The 21,088-nt window shown below is 36.2% G+C and overlaps 1 protein-coding gene across 1 annotated transcript in view; it reads right to left on the bottom strand.

Annotated features, from left to right (window-relative positions):
- Positions 1-12,262: 12,262 nt before the first annotated feature.
- The window catches only part of MAGT1 (magnesium transporter 1), a 54,708-nt gene continuing 45,882 nt past the window's right edge, over positions 12,263-21,088 (bottom strand). The window contains exons 8-10 of the mRNA XM_004378896.2: positions 20,061-20,135; positions 16,713-16,803; positions 12,263-14,299 (exon numbers count right to left, since the gene is read on the bottom strand). Coding sequence (XP_004378953.1) covers positions 14,284-14,299; positions 16,713-16,803; positions 20,061-20,135 — 182 coding nt within the window. The 3' untranslated portion in view covers positions 12,263-14,283. The remainder of the gene's footprint in view (positions 14,300-16,712; positions 16,804-20,060; positions 20,136-21,088) is intronic.

The raw sequence follows: 21,088 nt of genomic DNA, 5'->3' as shown, positions 1-21,088 counted from the left end.
TAAACCAGAGACTGCATCAGCCTGAGACCAGAAAAACTAGATGGTTCCTGGCTACCACAATGACTGCTCTGACTAGGAACACAACAGAGTCCCTGACAGAGCAGGAGAAAAGTGGGGCACAGAACTCCAATTCTAGTAAAAGGACCAGACTTAATGGTTTGATTAAGACTGGAGGGACCATGGAAGATGTGGCCCACAGATTCTCTGTTAGCCCAGAACTAAAATCATTCCTGCAGCCAACTCTTTAGACAAAGATTAGACTGGACTATGGGACAGAAAATGATACTTGTGAAGAGTGTGCTACTTAGCTCAAGTAGATACATGAAGCTAAATGGGCAACTCCTGTCCAGAGGCAAGAGGAGAAGGCAGAGAGGGTCAGGAGCTGGTTGATTGGACATGGGAAATCCAAGGTGGAAAGGAAGAAAGAGTGTGTTGTCACAACATAGGGAGAACAAGTAGGGTCACAAATCAATGTATGTATAAATTTTTGTATGAGAGACTAACTCGAATTGTAAACATTGGCTGAAAGCACAACAATAAAAAAATGAATTGCCACATCAAAGCAGATGCAAAAAAAAAAAAGAAGAGACTCTGAAACTTGCTCTTGAAAGTCGAGTAGCTAAAGCAAACGGGAAAAATGAAGTAAAAGAGCTGAACGGAGGATTTCAAAGGACAGCTCGAGAAGAGAAAGTAAAGTATTACAATTTCATGTGCAAAGACCTAGAGTTAGAAAACTTAAAGGGAAGAACATGCTTGGTATTTCTTAAGCTGAAAGAACTGAAGAAAAAATTCAAGCCTCGAGTTGCGATATTGAAGGATTCTACGGGCAAAGTATTGAATGACGCAGGAAGCATCAAAAGAAGATGGAAGGAATACACAGAGTCACTGTACCAAAAATAATTGGTCAACGTTCAACCATTTCAGGAGGTATCACATGATCAAGAACTGATGGTATTGAAGGGAGAAGTCCAAGCTGCACTGAAGTCATTGGCAAAAAACAAGGTTCCATGAATTGATGAAACACCATTGGCGATGTTTCAACAAACAGATGCAGTGCTGAAGGTGCTCACTCGTCTATTCCAAGAAATTTGAAAGACAGCTACCTGGCCAACCAACTGGAAGAGATCCATATTTGTGCCCATTCCAAAGACAGGTGACCCAACAGAATGCAGAAATTATCAAACAATATCATTAATATCACACACAAGTAAAATTTTGCTGAAGATCATTCAAAAGCGGTTTCAGCAGTACATCAACAAGGAACTGCCAGAAATTCAAGGCGGATTCAGAAGAGGACGTGGAACGAGGGTATCATTGCCGATGGCAGATGGATCTTGGCTGAAAGCAGAGAATATCAGAAAGATGTTTACCTGTGTTTTAATGATTGTGATGGTTATGGATGTGTATCAACTTGACTGGGCCAGGATTCTCAGTGATTTGGCAGTTGTATGATGTTGTGGTCACTTCCATAATGAGATACGATATAATGCAATCACTTCCATAATGGGATCTGCTGTGAGTAGCCAATGAGTTGAAAGGGAGTTTTCTTGGGTATGTGGCCTGCATCGAATATAAGTGGACATTCTGATGAGACTCACGGGCTTTTCTTCACTCTGGATCCTGTAGCTGGCCCCTGTTCATCTGATCTCTGCCCTCAGGACTTGAGCTAGCAGCTTACCTGTAGTCTTGCCTGCTGATCTTGGGTTTCATTGATCTTCGCATCCTGTGAACGAAGCCCTGCTCTCTGATCTGCCAATCTTGGTTTCACCAGCCCTCCAGCTAAGTGAATCCGGAGAAGCTTCTATCCTGACTCATGGACTTGGGACCTTCCAGCGTCTACAACCGCGTGAGCCATTTCCTTGATATAAATCTCTCTATATATGTATTTATACGCTTTACTGGTTTTGCTTCCCTAGAGAACCGAGCCTAAGACAACTATGCAAAAGTATTTGACTGTGTGGATCATAACAAATTATGGATAACATTGCAAAGAATGGGAATTCCAGAACACTTAACTGTGCTCATAAGGAACCTGTACATAGATCAAGAGGCAGTTGTTTCGGACAGAACAAGGGGATACTTCGTGGTTTAAAGTCAGGAAAGGTGTGTGTCAGGGTGTCTCCTTTCATCATACTTATTCAGTCTGTATGCTGAGCAAATAATCAGAGAAGCTGGCCTATAAGAAGAAGAATGGGGCATCAGGATTAGAGGGAGACTCATTAACAACCTTCAATATGCAGAGGACACAACCTAGCTTACTGAAAGTGAAGAGGACTTGAAGCACCTTACTGATAATGATCAAAGTCTACAGCCTTCAGTATGGATTATACCTCAACATAAAGAAAACAAAAATCCTCACAACTGGACCAATAAGCAACATCGTGATAAACAGAGAAAAGATTGAAGTTGTCAAGGATTTCATTTTATTTGGATCCACGATCAATGCCCACGGAAGCAGCAGTCAAGAAATCAAATGATGCATTGCATTGGGCAAATCTGCTGCAAAAGACCTCTTTAAAATTTTAGAAAGCAAAAATACCACTTTAAGGACTAAGGTGCACCTGACCCAAGCCATGGTGTTTTCAATCACCTCATACGCATGCGAAAGCTAGACGATGAATAAGGAAGACTGAAGAAGAATTGATGCCTTTGAATTGTGGTGTTGGTGAAGAATATTGACTATACCATAGACTGCCAAAAGAACGAACAAATCTGTCTTGGAAGAAGTACAACCAGGATGCTCCTTAGAAACGATGGCGAGAACTACATCTCACATACTTTGGACATGTTATCAGGAGGAATCAGTCCCTGGAGAAGGACATCATGCTTGGTAGAGGGTCAGCGAAAAATAGGAAGACCCTCAACTAGATGGATTGACACAATGGCTGCAACAATGGGCTGAAGCATAACAACGATTATGAGGATGGCGCAGGACCAGGCAGTGTTCGTTCTGCTGTACATAGTGTCGCTATTAGTTAGAACTGACTGGATGGCACCTAACAACAACAAACCTTAGTTCAATATTAAAGGGTGCTCCAAAAAAAGTTCTACTACCATAGCTAACATTTTTGTATTTTCTACATTAAAATTAATACACAATTATTTTGTATAGTCACTGTTCTCTAATCAAATACAAACAAAAAGGTAAAGGGTAACTGTAATATAATTGCTATCCCTGCACCCGGGGCAAATTCTAAGTACCCAGGTCGACAGAATTGAAAATCAATAGGAGAGTGCCATACCCATCACAAAAGTTATATTAACCTACTCCTATCTTCAGATAATAAGAAGGGGAGCAAGGAAAAGGGGCAGGGTACTGACAGGAGGTAGAGGAAGACACAGAAGACCAATAATACTCTACTTCTGTCTAAAATCTAAAAATTTAGGTTCGGGAAGTATGCATGTCTAGCCTCTCTGAACTGGACTAATTTTTCCCAATGCTTATCATCTTAGGCCATTTTACAGCCAACCAAATTGTTCCAATATCACAATCTTAGTTACTGCCAGTTTATAATAGCTCTTGATATATGGTAGTGTAAGCCTTCCAACTTTGTTCTTCTGCAAGGTTGTCTTGGCAATTCTGGTTTTTTGTTTTTTCTTTTTTTAATAGAGGTGAAATTGACATAACAAAATCAGCCATTTTAAATGTACAATTTCGTGGCATTTAGTGTATTCACAATGTTGTGCAACCATCACATCTAGTTACAAAACCTTTTCATCACCCCCAAATACATTAAGCAGTCACTTCCCGTTCCCCCCATCCCCACCCCTGGCAATCACTAATTTGCTTTCTGTCTCTATGGATTTACCTGTTCTGTATATCTCATAGAAATGGAATCATACAATATGTGGCCTTTTGTGTGGGGCTTCTTTCACTTAGCATAAAGTTTTCACAGTTCATCCATGTTGTAGCATGTATCACTATTTCATTGCTTTTTATTACTATTATTCCATTGTATGGAATGGTGTTGATTATTCTTTAAACGTTTGTTAGAATTCACAAGTGAAATCATTCTGTCCTGGGCTTTTCTTCCTTGGGAGGTTTATGATTACTGACTCATCTCTTTACTTGTTATGGGTCTATTCGGATTTTTTATTTCTTCTTGGGTAAGTTTTGGTAATTTTTGTGTTTCTAGGAATTTGCCCGTTTAGTCTAGGTTATCTAATGTGGTGCAAAAGACCTCCTTAAAGCTTTAAAAAGCAAAGATGTCACTTTGATGACTAAAGTGCATCTGACCCAAGCTGTGGTTTTTTCAGCCACCTCATATACATGTGAAAGCTGCATAATGAAAAAGAAAGACTGAAGGAGAATCGATGTGTTTGAACTACGGTGGTGGCAAAGAATATTGAATATAGTCAACAAGTCAGTCTTAGAACAAATATTGAATACATTGAACAAGTCAGTCTTAGAAGAAATACAACCAGAATATTTCTTAGAAATGAGGATGGTGAGCCTGACTCACTTATTTTGAACACATCATCAGGAAAGACCAATCACTAGGGAAGGACATCATGTTTGGGAAAGTAGAGTCAATAAAAACGAGGAAAACCTCAATGAGATGGATTAACACAACAACTACAAAAATGGACTCAAACATAGCAACAATCATGAAGATGGCACAGGACCAGGCAACGTTTCGTTCTGTTATACATAAGGTTGCCATGAGTCAGAGCCAACTCGATGGCAACTAACGACAATAACAACATCTAGTTTGTTGGTGTACAATTGTTCATAGTATTTTCTCACAATTCATTTGATTTCTGTAAGATGGGTACTAATGTCCCACTTTCATTTCTGATTTTAGTAATGTGAGTCTTATTCCCTTTTCCTTAATCAGCTAAGAATTGCCAATTTTGTTAATATTTTCATAGAACTAACTTTTGGTTTTGTTAATTTTCTCTGTTGTTCTATTCTCTAATCCATATACCTCCACTCTAATCTTTATTTCCTTCTTTCTGCTTGTTTTGGGTTATGTTTGCTGTTCTTTTTCTAGTTCCTTAAGGTGTAAAGTTAGGTTATTAATTTGAGATCTTTTTTAGTGTAGGAATTTACAGCTGTAATTTTCCACTGAGTACTGGTATATGGTACATTGTGGTTTTGTTTTTATTTGTCACAAAGTATTTTCTAAATTCCCTTGTGGTTTCTTTTTTACCCACTGGTTGTTTATGAGTGGGATATTTAATTTTCACATTATCTGTGAATTTTCCAGCTTTCCTTCTGTTATTGATATTTACTTTCATTCCATTGTGGTCAGAGAAGATACTTAGTATGATTTCAATCTTTTAAAATTTATTGACACTTGTTTTGTGATCAAACATATGTTCCTATCCTAGAGAATGTTCCATGGGCACTGGAGAAGAATTTGTATTCTGCTCCTGTTGGGTGGAATGTTCTGTACATGTCTGTTATGACTAGTTGATGTATAGCGTTGTTCAAGTCCTCTATTTCCTTATTTATCTTCTGTCTGGTTGTTCTATCCATTATCAAAAGTGGGGTATTGAAGTCTCCAACTATTGTTGTAGAACTTTCTTTTTCTCCCTTCAATTCAGTCAGTTTTTGCTTCATATAATTGGGGTTCTGTTGTTAGATGCAAATATGTTTATAATTGTTGTATCTTCCTGATAGGTTAATCCTTTTATCAAGATATAATGTCCATCTTTGCCTCTTGTAATAACAATTTTTTACTTAAAGATTATTTTGTCTGATATTAGAATAGGCATGCCACCTCTCTTTGGGTTTTTTGCATGGAATATCTCTTTCCATCTTTTCACTGTCGATCGATTTGCGTCTTTGGATCTAAAGTGAGTCTCTTATAGACAGCATATAATTGGATCATTGGGTGTTTTTTTACCCCTATTCTGCCAATCTCTTCCCTTTAATTGGTGTTTAGTTCATGTGCATTTAATTATTGATGAGGGATTACTTTTTCCATTTTGCTATTTGTTTTCTATATGACATACCTTTCCTGTTTCTCATTTCCTCTATTACATCCCTCATTTATTTTTTATTGGCTTTTAATAGTGTGCCGTTTTTATTTCCTTTTCTGTATATTTTTAAGTTATTTTCTTTGTGGTTACCCTGGGAATTACAATTGACATTTTAAAACTTAATATAGTTTGAATTAATACCACCTTAGCTTCAGTGGTATACAAAAACTCTGCTCCTATATAGTTCCATCCCTCTCCCCTGTTGTTATTGTCACAACTTACATCTTTATACATTGTGTGCCCATCATCATAGACTTATAATTATGACTCTATGCATTTCTCTTTTAAATCAAATAGGAAAAAACATGAGTTACAAATCAAAAATACAATAATACTGGCTTTTATATTTATCTGTGTGGTTACCTTTCCCATTGTTCTTTATTTCTTCATATGGCTTTGAGTTACTGTCTAGTGTCCTTTCATTTCAGCCTGAAGGACTCCGTTTACCATTTCGTGTAGGGTATGTCTACTAGTGATGAACTCTCTCAGGTTTGGTTTATCTGAAAATGTCTTAATTTCACCTGCATTTTGGAAGGATAGTTTTGCTAGATATAGAATTCTTGGTCAACAGTTTATTTCTTTCAGCATTTTAAATATGCCATCCCACGGCTGTCTGATCTTCATGGTTTCTGAGGACAAATTGGATATTAATCTTATTGAGGATCACTTATGTGTGATGATTCACTTTTCTATTGCTGCTTTCAAGATTCTCTTTTTGTCTTTGTCTTTCAACAGTTGGTTATACTGTACTTTGGTTTGGATCTCTTTGTGTTATACTATATGGAGTTTGTTGAACTTCTTGGATGTATAGATTGATGTCTTTCATCCAATTTGGAAAGTTTAAAGGTGTTACTCCTTTAACTATTCTTTCTGTCCCTTTCTCTGTCTCCTGTCTCTTTGGGACTCTCACCACTTAATGGTGTCCCAAAGGTCTCTTAGGGTCTGTTCATTTTGCTTTATTCTTTTTTATTTCTGTTCCTCAGACTGGATAATGTTTGTTGTTGTTGAAGACTTATATGCATTGTTTTATTAAAGTGAATTTTGCTTTAGATTCCATAATATCATACTTTTTGATAAATGTAAATTCCCATTCCAATATGATGTTCCATGTTTATCCTGTTTATGTCTGCCTTCCTGTACCTCAGACATACCATTTCAGACCTCCTTTGAGAAACTCACATGATTTTTGTTAAACAGCAGTCCTCCCATACATCTTTTAGGATTAGATTTCTGATTCTTAAACTCGTGGGCACCTTGGAGGCTGTAAAGACAGTTTTTTTCTTTTCTGGTATCACGGAGTCTTTTGTTTCCTCTTATCTTCAGGGATCCTGGCATATCTAGTAACTTCTACCTTCCATTCCCTGGGTCCTAAGGAGAGGTTAAATGCGTCTAACAGTTGTAGGGTATAGATTTCTTTCTCATTAAATTCTGATAAAAGTTCTTACATGGTTTCCCTCTGGATAACCACTTGTCAGACTGAGTTGATTCTGACTCATGGTGACCCCATGAGTGCCAGAGTAGAACTGTGCTCTATAGGGTTTTCAATGACTTATTTTTTGGAAGTAGATAACCAGGACTTTTTTCCAAGGCACCTCTGGGTGGATGCGAACCCCCAACCTCTCAGTTAGCCGCTGAGCACATTAACCTTTTGCACCACCCAGGGAGTCCTCTTTCTGGATAGATCTAGTGTATTCAGTTTATAGAAATCAGAATATGGTTTTTACAATAAAATTTTAAAAACCTGAACAGTTGGATAAAGCATAAACCTCAGGAGATGCTATTTATGCAGTTTTACAAATGCTAATTCATACCTCACTTTTTAGGTTTTTGGTTATTACATGTATTAGCTAATGAACACCTCTGGCAGATTTACAGAAGTAGAGCCCCAGAGATGACTTGAGGCATTTTTCACCATCATTGTAACAGGCCTGTGAGGCCTAAACACTAGTGGTAGTTTTGTAGTAGTTTACTAATTGATCATTCTATTTTGAAGACAACTTTTAAAGATTTGACAGGCTACCTGAAGATGAGAAGAAATAATCTGTGAATTCATGTAATGAACAGAAAACGTATCTTAAACAGCAAAAATGTTAACTTTTAAAAATTGTGCAATGTTAAAAAATATCATTCCTCTCCATGATAGTTATCAATGTTATGAACAGGCAAATCTTTTAAAAGTAAATACGGAGTAGGTCAGAGCATTTTAAAGACTATGAATAACACAAATTTGGTACCTATCTCTATAATTCATAGAAATTTAATTCCTTCTTTCCTTGTCTGCTTGGGGCTGTTTGGTCTTTTTATTTTATTTTATTGTTGTACTTTAAGTGAAAGTTTACAATTCAAGTTAGTCTCTCATACAAAAATTTATACATACGTTGTTATGTGACCCTAATTGCTCTCCCTATACTGTGACAGCACACTACTCCTTTCCACCCCTGATTTCCCATGTCCAGTCAACCAGCTCCTGGCCCTCTCTGCCTTCTCATCTCACCTCCAGACAGGAGCTGCCCATTTAGTCTCATGTATCTACTTGAGCTAAGAAGCACACTCTTCACGAGTATCATTTTGTGTCCCACAGTACAGTCCAATCTTTGTTGGACTGGATAATTTTAATTCCCTTATCTTCATGTTCACCACTTACATAAATCTGATGTTGAAATCCTCTAGTGAATTTTTCATTTTAGTTATAGTACTTTTCAGTTCAAGAATTTCTTTTTTTAAATTTTTATTGATATTTTCTATTTGTTGAGACATTATTATCCTGTTTTCCTTTAATTCTTTGGACATTGTTTCCTTTAGCTCTTTGAACACATTTATAATAACTGATTTAAAATTTTTGTCTAGAAAGTCCAACATCTGTGTTTCCTAAGGGACCAAAAACCCATTGTCATCAAGTCGATTCCAAGTAATAGTGACCTATAGGACAGAGTAGATCTGCAATCTTTACCAAAGCAGACTGCCACATCTTTCTGCCATGGAACAGCTAGTGGGTTCAAATTGCCGACCTTTCAGTTAGCAGCCGAGCACTTAAACACTGCACCACCAGGGCTCCTTTCCTAAGGGACAGTTTCTGTTACTTTATTTTTTTCTGTGTTGGGCCATACTTTCTTGGGTTTTTTTTTTTTTTTTTGCATGTCTTCTAATTTTTTTTGCTGAAAATTTGGAATTTTGAATATTAAAATGTGGTAACATTGGAAACAGATCCTCTCCTCTCCTCAGGGTTTGTTGTTGTTGGATGCTGTGGATTGTAGTTGCTTGTTTGTTTCGTGACTTTTCTGAAGTATTTTTTCAGACTCTGCATTGAATATACCATGGACTGCCAGAAGAATGAACGAATCTGTCTTGAAAGAAGTACAGCCAGAATGCTCTCTAGAAGTGTACTTTGGACATGTTATGAGGAGGGACCAGTTCCTGGAGAAGGACATCATGCTTGGTAGAGTCAATGAAAAAGGAAGACCCTCAACGAGATGGATTGACACAGTGGCTGGAACAATAAACTCAAACATAGCAAAAATTGTGAGGATGGAACAGGACCAGGCAGTGTTTTGTTCTGTTATACATAGGGTCACTACGAATTGGAAACTACTCGATGGCACCTAACAACAACATTCTTTGTTGCTTGTGGTTTCTGACGTCTCTGTTCCTCTATCTGTGTGGTCATCTAACAGTTTGACAGAGATTTCCCTCTAGTCCTAGAACCAAACAAAAGAAAAGAAAATGAGAAGAAAAATACTCTCCCATTCTTTACAGATTGGCTCTGTGTTTGGGCACGCCTTCGATGCTTATTCAGTCTGTTTACAACTCAGTCTTAGTCTTCACTTCCTACTTGTGCTGAGCCTCAAGATCAGCCAGAGGTGAAAGCTTGGTGCTTTCTCAGGTCTTTACTGAGCATGTGTCCTGACCTAGGCAAGTACATGGCTTTCTAGATTTCTCATTTTTTCAAAGCCTCTGTTCTCCAAAGTAACATTCTCCCCAGTTTTTCCTCTCAGACTTTTGGCATGTCTATTGGTTACCCCAACTGTAATCTTTTGCCCCAGATGTCAATGGCTTGTTCATTTGCCTTTCAGTGTTTTTAAGGAATGCCCTCCAAGTAGCTGCTCTCTTTCTCACTGAGAAAGTTCTGAGGTAGGTGACAAAAAAGGCGAGACCCTTGTCTCAGTCTTTCAAGGAACTCCCAGATAGGTCAAAAGAGACAAACACAATTCGTTGGGAGCATGGTCTGCTTTGCTCCCACAGGACCCAAAATGTGGCTGCCATCTTCAAGACTACTGACATGCCAGGGTGGAAGGTGAGACAAGGCTAAAACACCACAAAAATTTCCTACCATGTTTAAGTTGCCTTTTTCTTGAATCAGCATCCATTTGGTTGCTGTAACCCTTTGGTTGCTGTAACCCTTTGGTTGCTATTTTCCAGAATAACAACAAAGTTGATTCTGACAGTTTTTGCTAATTTTTTCAGAGTTTCTATGCAGGGACAGGCCCTTGGAGCTCCCTACTCCACCATTTTCCACCTTGGCTATACTTGGCCATTCACATTTTTATATAAATTTTAAAATTAGCATTTCAATCTTCAAATATACAAAATTCTGCTGGTATCCTGATTGGAATTGCTATGAGAATTGACGGCTTTACAATATCAAGTCTTTAAGTCTATGAACAGGGTTGTTGTTGTTAGTTGCAATCGAGTGGATTCCGACTTATAGCAACTCCATGTGTTACAGAGTAGAACAGCTCCATAGGGTTTTTATGGCTGTAATCTTAACAGAAGCAGATCACCAGGCCTTTCTTCCACAGTACCGCTGGGTGGTACCTTCAGGTTAGTAGTTGAGCACAAACAATTTGTGCCACCTAAGGATCTATGTACAGAGTATATCCCTCAATTTATTTAGGTGTTCTTTAATTCCTCCCAATAACGTTCTGTAGTTTTCAGTATATGTGTCACACCACCTCTCATTATATTTATTACTAGTACTATCTTAAATCTTAATTAACATTTTATAGGACTAGCTAGCTAGTCACTATCAGGGAATTCCACCTTCCTTTCTACTGCTAAGCCATTGCAACTTGAATTTAGTAAGTGTGATACCATAGGAAAATGACAATACTGGTATTTTAGTATTTATTTTGCATATTACCAAACCAGTGGTGTTTTATAAAAAAATCTGAGATACTGTTGTCATAGTCATGTACATGTTTTCCTCAGATGCTGTTCTACTTGAAAGAGGGCCATGATCCATGGTTAAGGATTCTTTGTACTTCCGGCTTGAGTCTTTCCAAGTAGAATGATTAAGAAAATTCCTGATTGAAATTGCTGAGGAGGGGTCAGGCTGTATGAAAGTGAATATGACTTTGGAAGGAAAAAAAAGGAAGTCAAAAGGAGAAAATATAACCCTCGGGGAAAGGAGATAGTTGGGTTTCCCGGGGTCCTGGAAACCTGCCTCCCGTCTTTTTCCTTCTTCTCCTTTAATCCCTACTATCCCCTCTTTCTTTTTTCCCTAAGGTTTTTCCCACCTCAATTCTAAAATAACTCCATGGGAGACCTCTGGAATTAGATGGGGACCCAAATTGGTTCTAAGGGAAACATAAACAACTAATAAATATAAGAAAAGACGTTCAGAGTTACTAACAACAGGGAATTGGTAATTAAAACAAGATACCTTGGAAAGATTTTAAAAAACAGGAGAGGCCCAGAACTAGAATCATTCCTGAAGCCACCTCTTCAGACAAAGATTCGACTGGACATAAAACATAAAGTAATACTTGTGAAGAGTGTGCTTCTTAGTTTAAGTAGATACACGAGACTAAACAGGCAGCTCCTGTCCGGAGGTGAGATGAGAAGGCAGAAATGTTAGGAGCTGGTTGAATGGACATGGGAAATCAGGGGTGGAAAGGAGGAGTGTGCTGTCACAGTATAGGGAGAGCAATTAGGGTCACATATCAATGTATGTATAAATTTTTGTATGAGAGACTAACTTGAAGTGTAAACTTTCACTTAAAGTACAACAATTAAAAAAAAAAAAAAGCCTGGGTTTATTTGACCCAAATCTACTCAGCTCCATCTGCAGGTCCTTGAATCAATCATGACTAAAACCCAAAAAAACCCATTGCTGTCAAGTCAATTCTGATGATTGCACAACATCATCAATGTAACTGATATCGTTAAACTGTACATGGGAAAAATGTTGAATTGGCAAATGTTTGTTTTATATATTTTTACAATAAAAAAATAAATAAATTCTCTGCCTCTTTAGACATTAATCAAAAACTCAAAATTCAGATTGTAAAAGTTTATTGAAATGGTCAAAAAGCAAACAGCCAGACATTTGGTTATCTTTGTCACTACAATGTGTCATTTTGAATAGTATTTTTTAAATGCATAACAAGTGATATTTAAACCATTACTAGGAAAGTAAGTTAAGTCTACTTAAGGCACTTCAGATGAAAGCTGATTTCAAAATCTCCACAAAAGTAACACGATTTTAAGTGTAGCAAATCTGCTTTCCATAGATTTTAACCAGATTGCTAATTTTCTCTTTACGGAAGAATGTGCTCTTAAAGATAAGGGAGACAAAAATATATATATAAAAAACTTTCATTCTTTCAATGCTCATGGAAATTTATTTGGAGCTATAGATTAATGGCAGTAGTAGCCTCCTGGTCAGTTTGTACAAATCAGGGCATTTCATACAAGTCTCGACCATAAGAATCACAGCATAAATTTATTTGGCCTGAGACAAGCACAGAACAGCAGAAAAAGGAACCCAGAATCACATAATTTACAAGGGGTTTAATTAACAAAAAGCTATATTAGAGTAAAAAATTAACTATATCCCCTCACCCACCAAATCTACTAACAACAACAAAAAAATAAAATAGGCAATTTCATCCATCTCTTTTTGCAAATTTCTACTATATAAGACTTTTATAACACGTGTGGGAGATTTATTAGACAGTAAATCATTAGAGGCAGTGACAGATAAGATTCTCAGGTTTCTTTACAAATTTTTTTCACAGTCACAATTCTCATATTTCCATAACAGTGGCATTTCAGGCTACTTTTCATAACTATGGGTGAGGTTACAGTTAGATCTTATAATAACCATCAACTTAATTCTTCACAGAAATTTGGTTAGCACATATGGTTAGCTCCACTGACAGAAAAAAAACACAAAATTCAAACAAAACCCCTTCAAATTTTTTTCACCATTTCTCCACTTAAAGGGAGAGAATAAAGGCTACAGTAATAGCAAAAACAGGACAGCTTTCATGAAACACTTTTTATACACAAGCAACAACTCAATTATTTCATAATGATCTTTTCCAACTCTAGGTCCTCTTCCTAAATACAAGGGTTAATGAAATATGTTGTAACTTGTAATACAGAATTCAACTTCACCCGCTGAGTTATGTGTATGCCTATTTTTCTCTTAGGTACAAATGAAATAAATGACAATCTGCAGAAGCATTTTAGAGTATTTATAAGTTATACTGATTTTAGCACTAAGCTACATTTTTATTAGAGATAGGCCACCTTAAATAAAAGAAGGGAGGTGGAATGAATCTGAAATCTTTCCAAAAACAAGGTAGTTAACACCACACTCATGAGAAATCATAATCCTGTATTTAGAGATGCTTTTTAACATCTACAGCTACCAAGAAGCACAGATAGTCCTGTATTTCAGTAGAAAGATGAGAGAAGGACTGGCTAGGCAATTTTTCTTTCCCTAAAGGCTAAATGTGTTCTCTGAAGAATACTGTTCCATTTTCAGGAGACCACATAGCACATATAGTTTATCTGCCTAACAGGAAAAATGTGCAAAGTATACACATCAATGCAAAGATGGAAAAGCGAAGAATGGATTCCTGATGCAGTTATCTGCAACAGATATATGGGAGAACACCTGGTCAGGACATTAATCTGTCACCTTTAGATAAGAAAATATAAAATCAAATGACCAAAAGTTAACTAAAGCAGTTTTGAGCCTTCTACTAATTAAACTGAAGTAGTAGTTAAAATTTTTTTTATAGTATATTGAATTCTACTAAGTTAAAAGCTCCACAAAGTTCACTGGGAGGGGAAGGTTAAGAAGAGGAGAATCATATCCCAAATACTTGATGATTTTGAAAGGAAATTGCTTGTTAAGGCACTACACATCTTCTTTGGTTAAATGATGAACTATTTAAATCACTTGAAAAAAATACAAAATACACAAGTTTTTCTTTTCATATACACACACATTTTTCGTTTTTCAATTTCCGTTACTCCAGTGTCTACATATCTCTGGGATCCTTTTTAACTCATCAGAAAGCTGAAACAAAAATATATACCAAGCTATTAGTCTGTGAAAGAAATGTAGACTTTACTTCTAATCAATACGCAGTATCTTGATTTTAGCAGAACAAGGAGTGCTTTGGTGCATGTGTGATAATCTCTAAGTATCAACAACTGAAAGTGAGAAACACTGAGACTAGGTAGTCTTAGGAGAAATGGAAAGAGACACAACCTCAAGTCAAAATCTCTCTTGAATAGAGATACCAATTAACAACTGGATCAACCCTGGTGATCAAATAAGTAAAAGAAATACTGGCAAGATTATCCTAACATTCTAGTTAGTACTCTATAGAGGACAAATTATTTTAAAACACACATACACAGAAGAATGAAAGTACAAAGTTGGAAGATTTTTAAGTGTAACAGTCAAGGTTCTAGGAGATTTCTGTCTCAAAATTAAATAGGTTGGCAAGAAAAATGAATAAAAAAGATTAACTTATGTTGTTCATTAATCAAAAGATACCTAGACTTCAGCCAAAGATTAGACAGGACAATAAAACAAAATGAGACTAAACGGGCACACCAGCCCAGAGGCAAGGACAAGAAGGCAGGAGGGGACAGGAAAGCTGATAACGGGGAATCCAAGGTTGAGAACGGGAGAGTGTTGACATGTTGTGGTGTTGGCAACCAATGTCACAAAACAATGTGTATTAATTATTTAATGAGAAACTAATTTGCTCTGTAAACCTTCATCTAAAACACAATAAAAAAAAGATATCCAGAAGTATAATGGATCAACTAGGAAGTTGTCCAAAATTATCTACTAAAAACTTGTGTTAAAAATATGAAAAATGCCAGCTACCACCACTGACTGCTCTGACCAGGATCACAACAGAGGGTTCTGGACAGAGCTGGAAAAGGATGTAGAACATAATTCTAACTCACACACAAAAAAAAAGACCAGATTTACTGGCCTAAAGGAGACTGGAGAAACCCCGAGAGTATGGCCCCCAGACACCCTTTTAGCTCAGTGGTGAAGTCATCTCCGAGGTTCACCGTTCAGCCTGGGAGTGGACAGCCCCATAAAACCAAATGGGACTAATGAGGTACAGCAGTCCAGGGACAAGGGCCAGAAGGCAGAAGGGGACAAGGAAGCTGGTGATAAGGAACCCAAGGTTGAGTAAGGATAGTGTTGATGTGTTGTGAGGTTGTTAACCATTGTCATAGGGCAACATGTGTACTAACCGTTAAATGAGAAACTATTTTGTTCTGTAAGCCTTCATCTAAAGTGAGAATAGCAGCACAATTGGAAGAGCATACTCGATGTCACTGAACTGTGCATGTAGAAATTTTTGAAATGGTTTATCTTTGGCTATGTATATTTTCACCAAAAAAAAAAAGGTCGAGAAGTTAGAGGGTTGACATGTTGTGGGGTTGTTAACCAATGTCATAAAACAATATGTGTACTACTGTTTCATGAAAAACTATTTGTTCTGTAAGCCTTCACCTGAAGTACAATAATAAAAAAAAATTGAAAAAAATATGAAGAATGAATTTGCGTCTCAAAAATATTAGTTGATGTACTTTACCTTTAGTGTTCACAGTCCTTTATACAACAGGACCAAACCAAAACCAAACCCGTTGCCATCGAGTCGATTCCGACTCATAGCAACCCTACAGGACAAAGTAGAACTGTCCCATAGGGTTTCCAAGGAGTAGCTGGTGGATTCGAACTGCCAGTCTTTTGGTTAACAGCCAATCTCTTAACCATTTCACCACCAGGGCTCCACAACAGGACAGTGTTGTATTAAAAAAATAGGAATTATATTAACACTGAGATTATGAAATTAACTCACAACATCCCCCATTATATAGATAAATTTATCTTGGCTATTAAGAAGGTAAAATCAGTAATCTATAACCAGGAGAATAATTTTCTCTCTCAGCTGTAGGGACCTTTATGAATATTTCAAACTGATTAGATCTTCTTAAACATGCTTTCTTATATGATCTGCAAACTGGATTCTGATCAAATATTCTGTTTATGCCATCCAGTCTTGAGGGGCAGACATGAGAGGAAGTTAAAAAAAAAAAAAGAATTATTTCCTCCACAAGAGAAAGTGTAGCATGCAGACAAGGAGTTGTGTCTGTAAAGATGGTACAAAATGTTCTGATCATTATATGTTATAGATTTCTAGACCAAATTACATGTCAGAATAACTGCAAGAGATATTCCTGAGAAAAGATATCACATTATAATGTCCATTATACCATAATAATTTTAATTTTTATATGTAACATATCTAAATTAAAGCATATCTCTCTGTTCTAGAAGCTAGAATAGCTTATAGGAAAGCAGAAAAGAATATAGTATAAGAAAATATTCTAAAATAACTCTAATCATTTTAAGTATAGGTAATCATCATATAGATTAAAAATAAAAATCATACCTATATGGGTATCCATGATATTTAGATCTGAAAATAGAGAGCATCCAACTGAAGAATAATACAACAAGTCCAATACCAGCCACACACATTACTGCAGAAAAACAAAACGAGAGTGAAATGAGCATGTAAACCATACCAAGACACAAATCTTAGTCTACACTTCCAAGAGTGAAAAGCAAGGGCTATAATTTACTGATAATTATCAACTTTGAAACAATTTTCTTCCATATTCTTTAATCTTCAGAAGTTTGCTTTTCCCTTTAATTTGCTCTATTACAATATAATAGAGTGGTTCCATTTATATACTTGTGCAATTAAATTATAGAAGTAATGAATTTCTTTAGTCATCTCACTCAAGAATTTAGTGTCAGAAGTCTTTTACCACTGACAAGAAAACCACTAATTAAACCACTGATTAAGTTATTAAACTTCTTTTAAATCTTTACAAGTAGCTTTATTGTATTATTGATATCTGATAACATCATTGTGACAGTCTCACTTTAAAGTACTTTATTCATATACAGGTAACTCCAGTGCCTTCTATGAGGAACTCCTTCAAAGTGGATTCCTCATTTGAATAATGAGGAAAAAACCTGATGACTAGCTCAAAATTTGTAACTGTCTCCACTAAGCTCAGATGCTCTGATTCGGCATAGCAATTAACAATCTTAACTCCAGATGCAGACTCAACAATGCTCAACTAAGGACTCCCATGACTTGAGGCTGTTTGAGTCCGTGGACGAAGACTGGCTAAAAACCCAAACCAAACCCACTGCTGTCAAGTCGATTCTGACTCATAGTGACCCTAAAGGACAGAGGAGAACTGCCCCATAGGCTGTAAATCTTTACAGAAGCAGACTGCCACATCCTTCTCCCATCGAGTGGCTGGTGAGTTCGAACCACCGACCTTTCAGTTAGTAGCCTAGCCCTTAACCACTGCACCACCAGGGCTCCTTAAGACTAGCTATGGAGCATTAAAAAAACCCCAAAACCTGTTGCCATTGAGTTGATTCCGACTCATAGTGACCCTATGACAGAGTAGAACTGTCGCACGGGGTTTCCAAGGCTGTAAATCTTTATGGAAGCAGGCTGCCACATCTTTCTCCTACAGAACAGCTGGTGGGTTCGAACTGCCAACCTTTCCATTAGCAGCCAAGCACTTAACCACTGCTTAGAGCTCCTCTAAGGAGCATAAACCAAACAAAACACCAAACCTGCTGCCATCGAGTCGCTTCCGACTCATAGCAATCCTTCAGGACAGAGTAGAACTGCCCCATAGGGTTTCCAAGGAGCAGCTAGTGGATTCGAACTGCTGACCTTTTCGATAGCAGCCAAGCTTTTAACCACTGCGCCCCCAGGGCTCCCTAAAGAGCACAGAGGTAGGGATATGAGAAATAATGTATACTACAGTAATGAGAGCTTTAATGAAACCTATTTATTGGCTGACATTAAGAACGACTTTTAGTTTTGGTATACTTAAAGAAACCAGTTGCCAGTTCCAATTCATAGCAACGTCATGTTGTACAGAGTAGAACTGCACTCCATAGGGTTTTCAAGGCTGTGACCTTTTGGAAGCAGACTGCCAGGCCTTTCTTCTGAGGCACCTCTGGGTGGGTCTGAACCACCAACCTTTCGATTAGTACTCAGTGCCTGTTTGTGTCACCCAGGGTCTCCTTGTTATACTTAAGAGAAAAAAAAAATTTCCCTTTTCTAATTTTCACACAATATGATCTATGGCTAAACATGTAAATGTTAAACATAATATTTTCTTCTGAGTATTAACACATATTCAGTGTAGAAAAGTATAGAAAAACATCACTATATATATGTTTGTATCCTATTTTTTATAAATAACATTATATCTAAAAGTACTTTGGGCAGTTTTGGACACATTAAGTGCTAAAGAAATGTTTATTATTATTATTTGTGATTATTTCATTAGGTTAGAGCCTTGGAAGAGGATCAAATTGTGATTATTTCCAAGGCTCTTAATATATATTGCTAAACTGTTTTTTTGTTTAAAATCATGCCAGCAGTGTACCTACAGTAAAACCTGTGAAAGCAGGAACTTGCATAAGGTAGAAACCTGTCAGAGGAGGAAAAAAAAATTTTCCACTGAAACAAGCGATAGAAAAGAGGTAAGTGCACCCTGTCAAAGGCAGAAAACTCGTGAGACCCAGAAAAACAAGGCAACCCCATTGAGTTCCAGCTCTCACAGTTTCACTGTATATGGCCTTCCCTCAATAATGAATACTGAAAAAGGCAGTTTTTTTTTTTTTTTTAACTCAGGCAATGAAAAGACGTATACTGATTGGACCAAAAATTGATACATTAGTTTTTTTTTTTTAATAAGCAATAATTCATTTCAATTGAGCAAAATAAGTATCTCCTGAAGTTGTCTTCATTTTTGTTCTAGAAGATAAAGTAAATTTTAGTCTTTATTTAGGTAGATTAATTTTGATGACATTGGCTCATATAAACCAACAGGAAAAGGACTAAGATTTGAATAGATAAATGGAAGAAGACAATTTGCAGAAGGAAAAATACAAATGACAAATAAACACTTAGGAAAATATTCAACCTCACTAATAATCAAAAGAAGTACAAAACAATATAACATTTCCTCATCAAATTTACAAATAGATATATACATATGCATATGTATATGAGATTATCTAATGCTGTGAAACAAGCATTCTTAAATACCACTAGCAGGAATAAAAAATTTTACAACTTTTGGGGAAAGAATTTGGCATCATCAGTTTAAAACATTAAAAGAATTGAAAATACACATACATAGTACCACACAGTTATTCTTCTAGGAATCTATTCCAAGGAAATAATATGAAATGAGGATAAAGCTTAACGTACCATGTAGTCACTACAGTAGCTTTTATGAAATGAATTTCTAATAAAAATTAGAAAAAATCTAAATGTTTAACAAAATCACAATAGTTAAGTAAATTACAGTATAGAGTATAATTTTAAAATCATGTGTAAGAAAATATATATTAACTTAGGAAAATACTCCAGTTTAAAAATGGGAGTACAAGAGTCAACATTTTAGACATATAATTTTAAAAAGGTTGTGAAAAATGGAAGAAAATATATTAATAATGTTAAAATTATGTTTTTCAGTGGTAGAGTAATGCGCGAATCTCCACTCTAAAATGTTCCATACTCGTGTTTTCTCCATATTTTCTATAATGAGCATATATTACTTTTATAATAGTAAAGAAGTAAAATAACATCCTTACCCTATAACTAATGAGGGAAAATGATTAAGAGGATATTCTTTTTCAGTATTAAGGGCAGAATTGTTACATTTCAGAAAATGATATGACTTACTCTTTCGTTTTCCAATATCCATGTCAGAGGTAGCAGCTTCACATAAAAGCACCATCCCTAAGGTAACTCCACCATCTTAGAAAATTTGTTTAAGGAGAAATTCATATAGGCACAAAAGACATACTGTCTTAATATCCCTAGTCTTTCATGAAGAAAATTAAAATAAATATATAAACCTTCAATTCTTAATTACAAAAAAACTGAACAATCTTGTATCCGTATAGCAAAACAATTATTTACTATGAAGATATAATAAAAAAAAGATTGAAAAGCTATTTTACTTGTACAAATAAAAATTGTTATTTTAATACAAATGTCCGTTAAAAGCCATACAGACAAAACAGAAGTTTTCCTGAAACTGGACTTTGGAATAACCTGCCTGGACATTCTATCAACTAGCACTCTGACTCCATACATATTTTAAAATATTAAATAGTCATTTTGAATAATATTTCAACTATTTCCCTCCCAAAATACTTGAAATATACACATTTAGAGACTAGCAACTAATTTTTGTGTGTGTGAAATATAACATACAAAGAAGTACATCAAATATAACTACACTTTAACAAATTATTACAAAGCAAATACCCTTGTAACCATCACCCAAGATGAAGAAGTAGAACAGCATCTGCACCCTGAGACTCCTCACTGTGCCCACTAGCAACTAATTTCTACTTGAAAAGTAACCTCAAATTTTTCCAGAATTTCAACAATTAAACTTTAAAGCACAAATTACTACTAAACTACCTAATTTTGTCCTATCTAATAAAGAAAAGAAAACCCCATGTCATAACCTCACTTTTATTCAGCTTAATAATACTGTTATAGTTGCTGTCAAGGTGATTCCAACTCATGATGACCTCATGTGTGTTAGAGTAGGGCTGTATTCCAAAGGGGCTTCAATGGCTATTTTTCAGAAGTAGACTGCCAGGCCTTTCTTCAGAGGTGCATCTGGGTGGTCTTGAACCTTCAACCTTTCAGTTAGTGGCTGAGCACTTTATTTTATTATATTTTTTTAAATATTT

The sequence above is a fragment of the Trichechus manatus genome, unplaced genomic scaffold, assembly GCF_000243295.1.
Source record: "Trichechus manatus latirostris isolate Lorelei unplaced genomic scaffold, TriManLat1.0 scaffold00060, whole genome shotgun sequence".
In the NCBI taxonomy this organism is placed as follows: domain Eukaryota; kingdom Metazoa; phylum Chordata; class Mammalia; order Sirenia; family Trichechidae; genus Trichechus; species Trichechus manatus.
The sequence above is the reverse complement of the archived record's forward strand: the minus strand, read 5'-3'. Positions and strand labels throughout refer to the sequence as shown.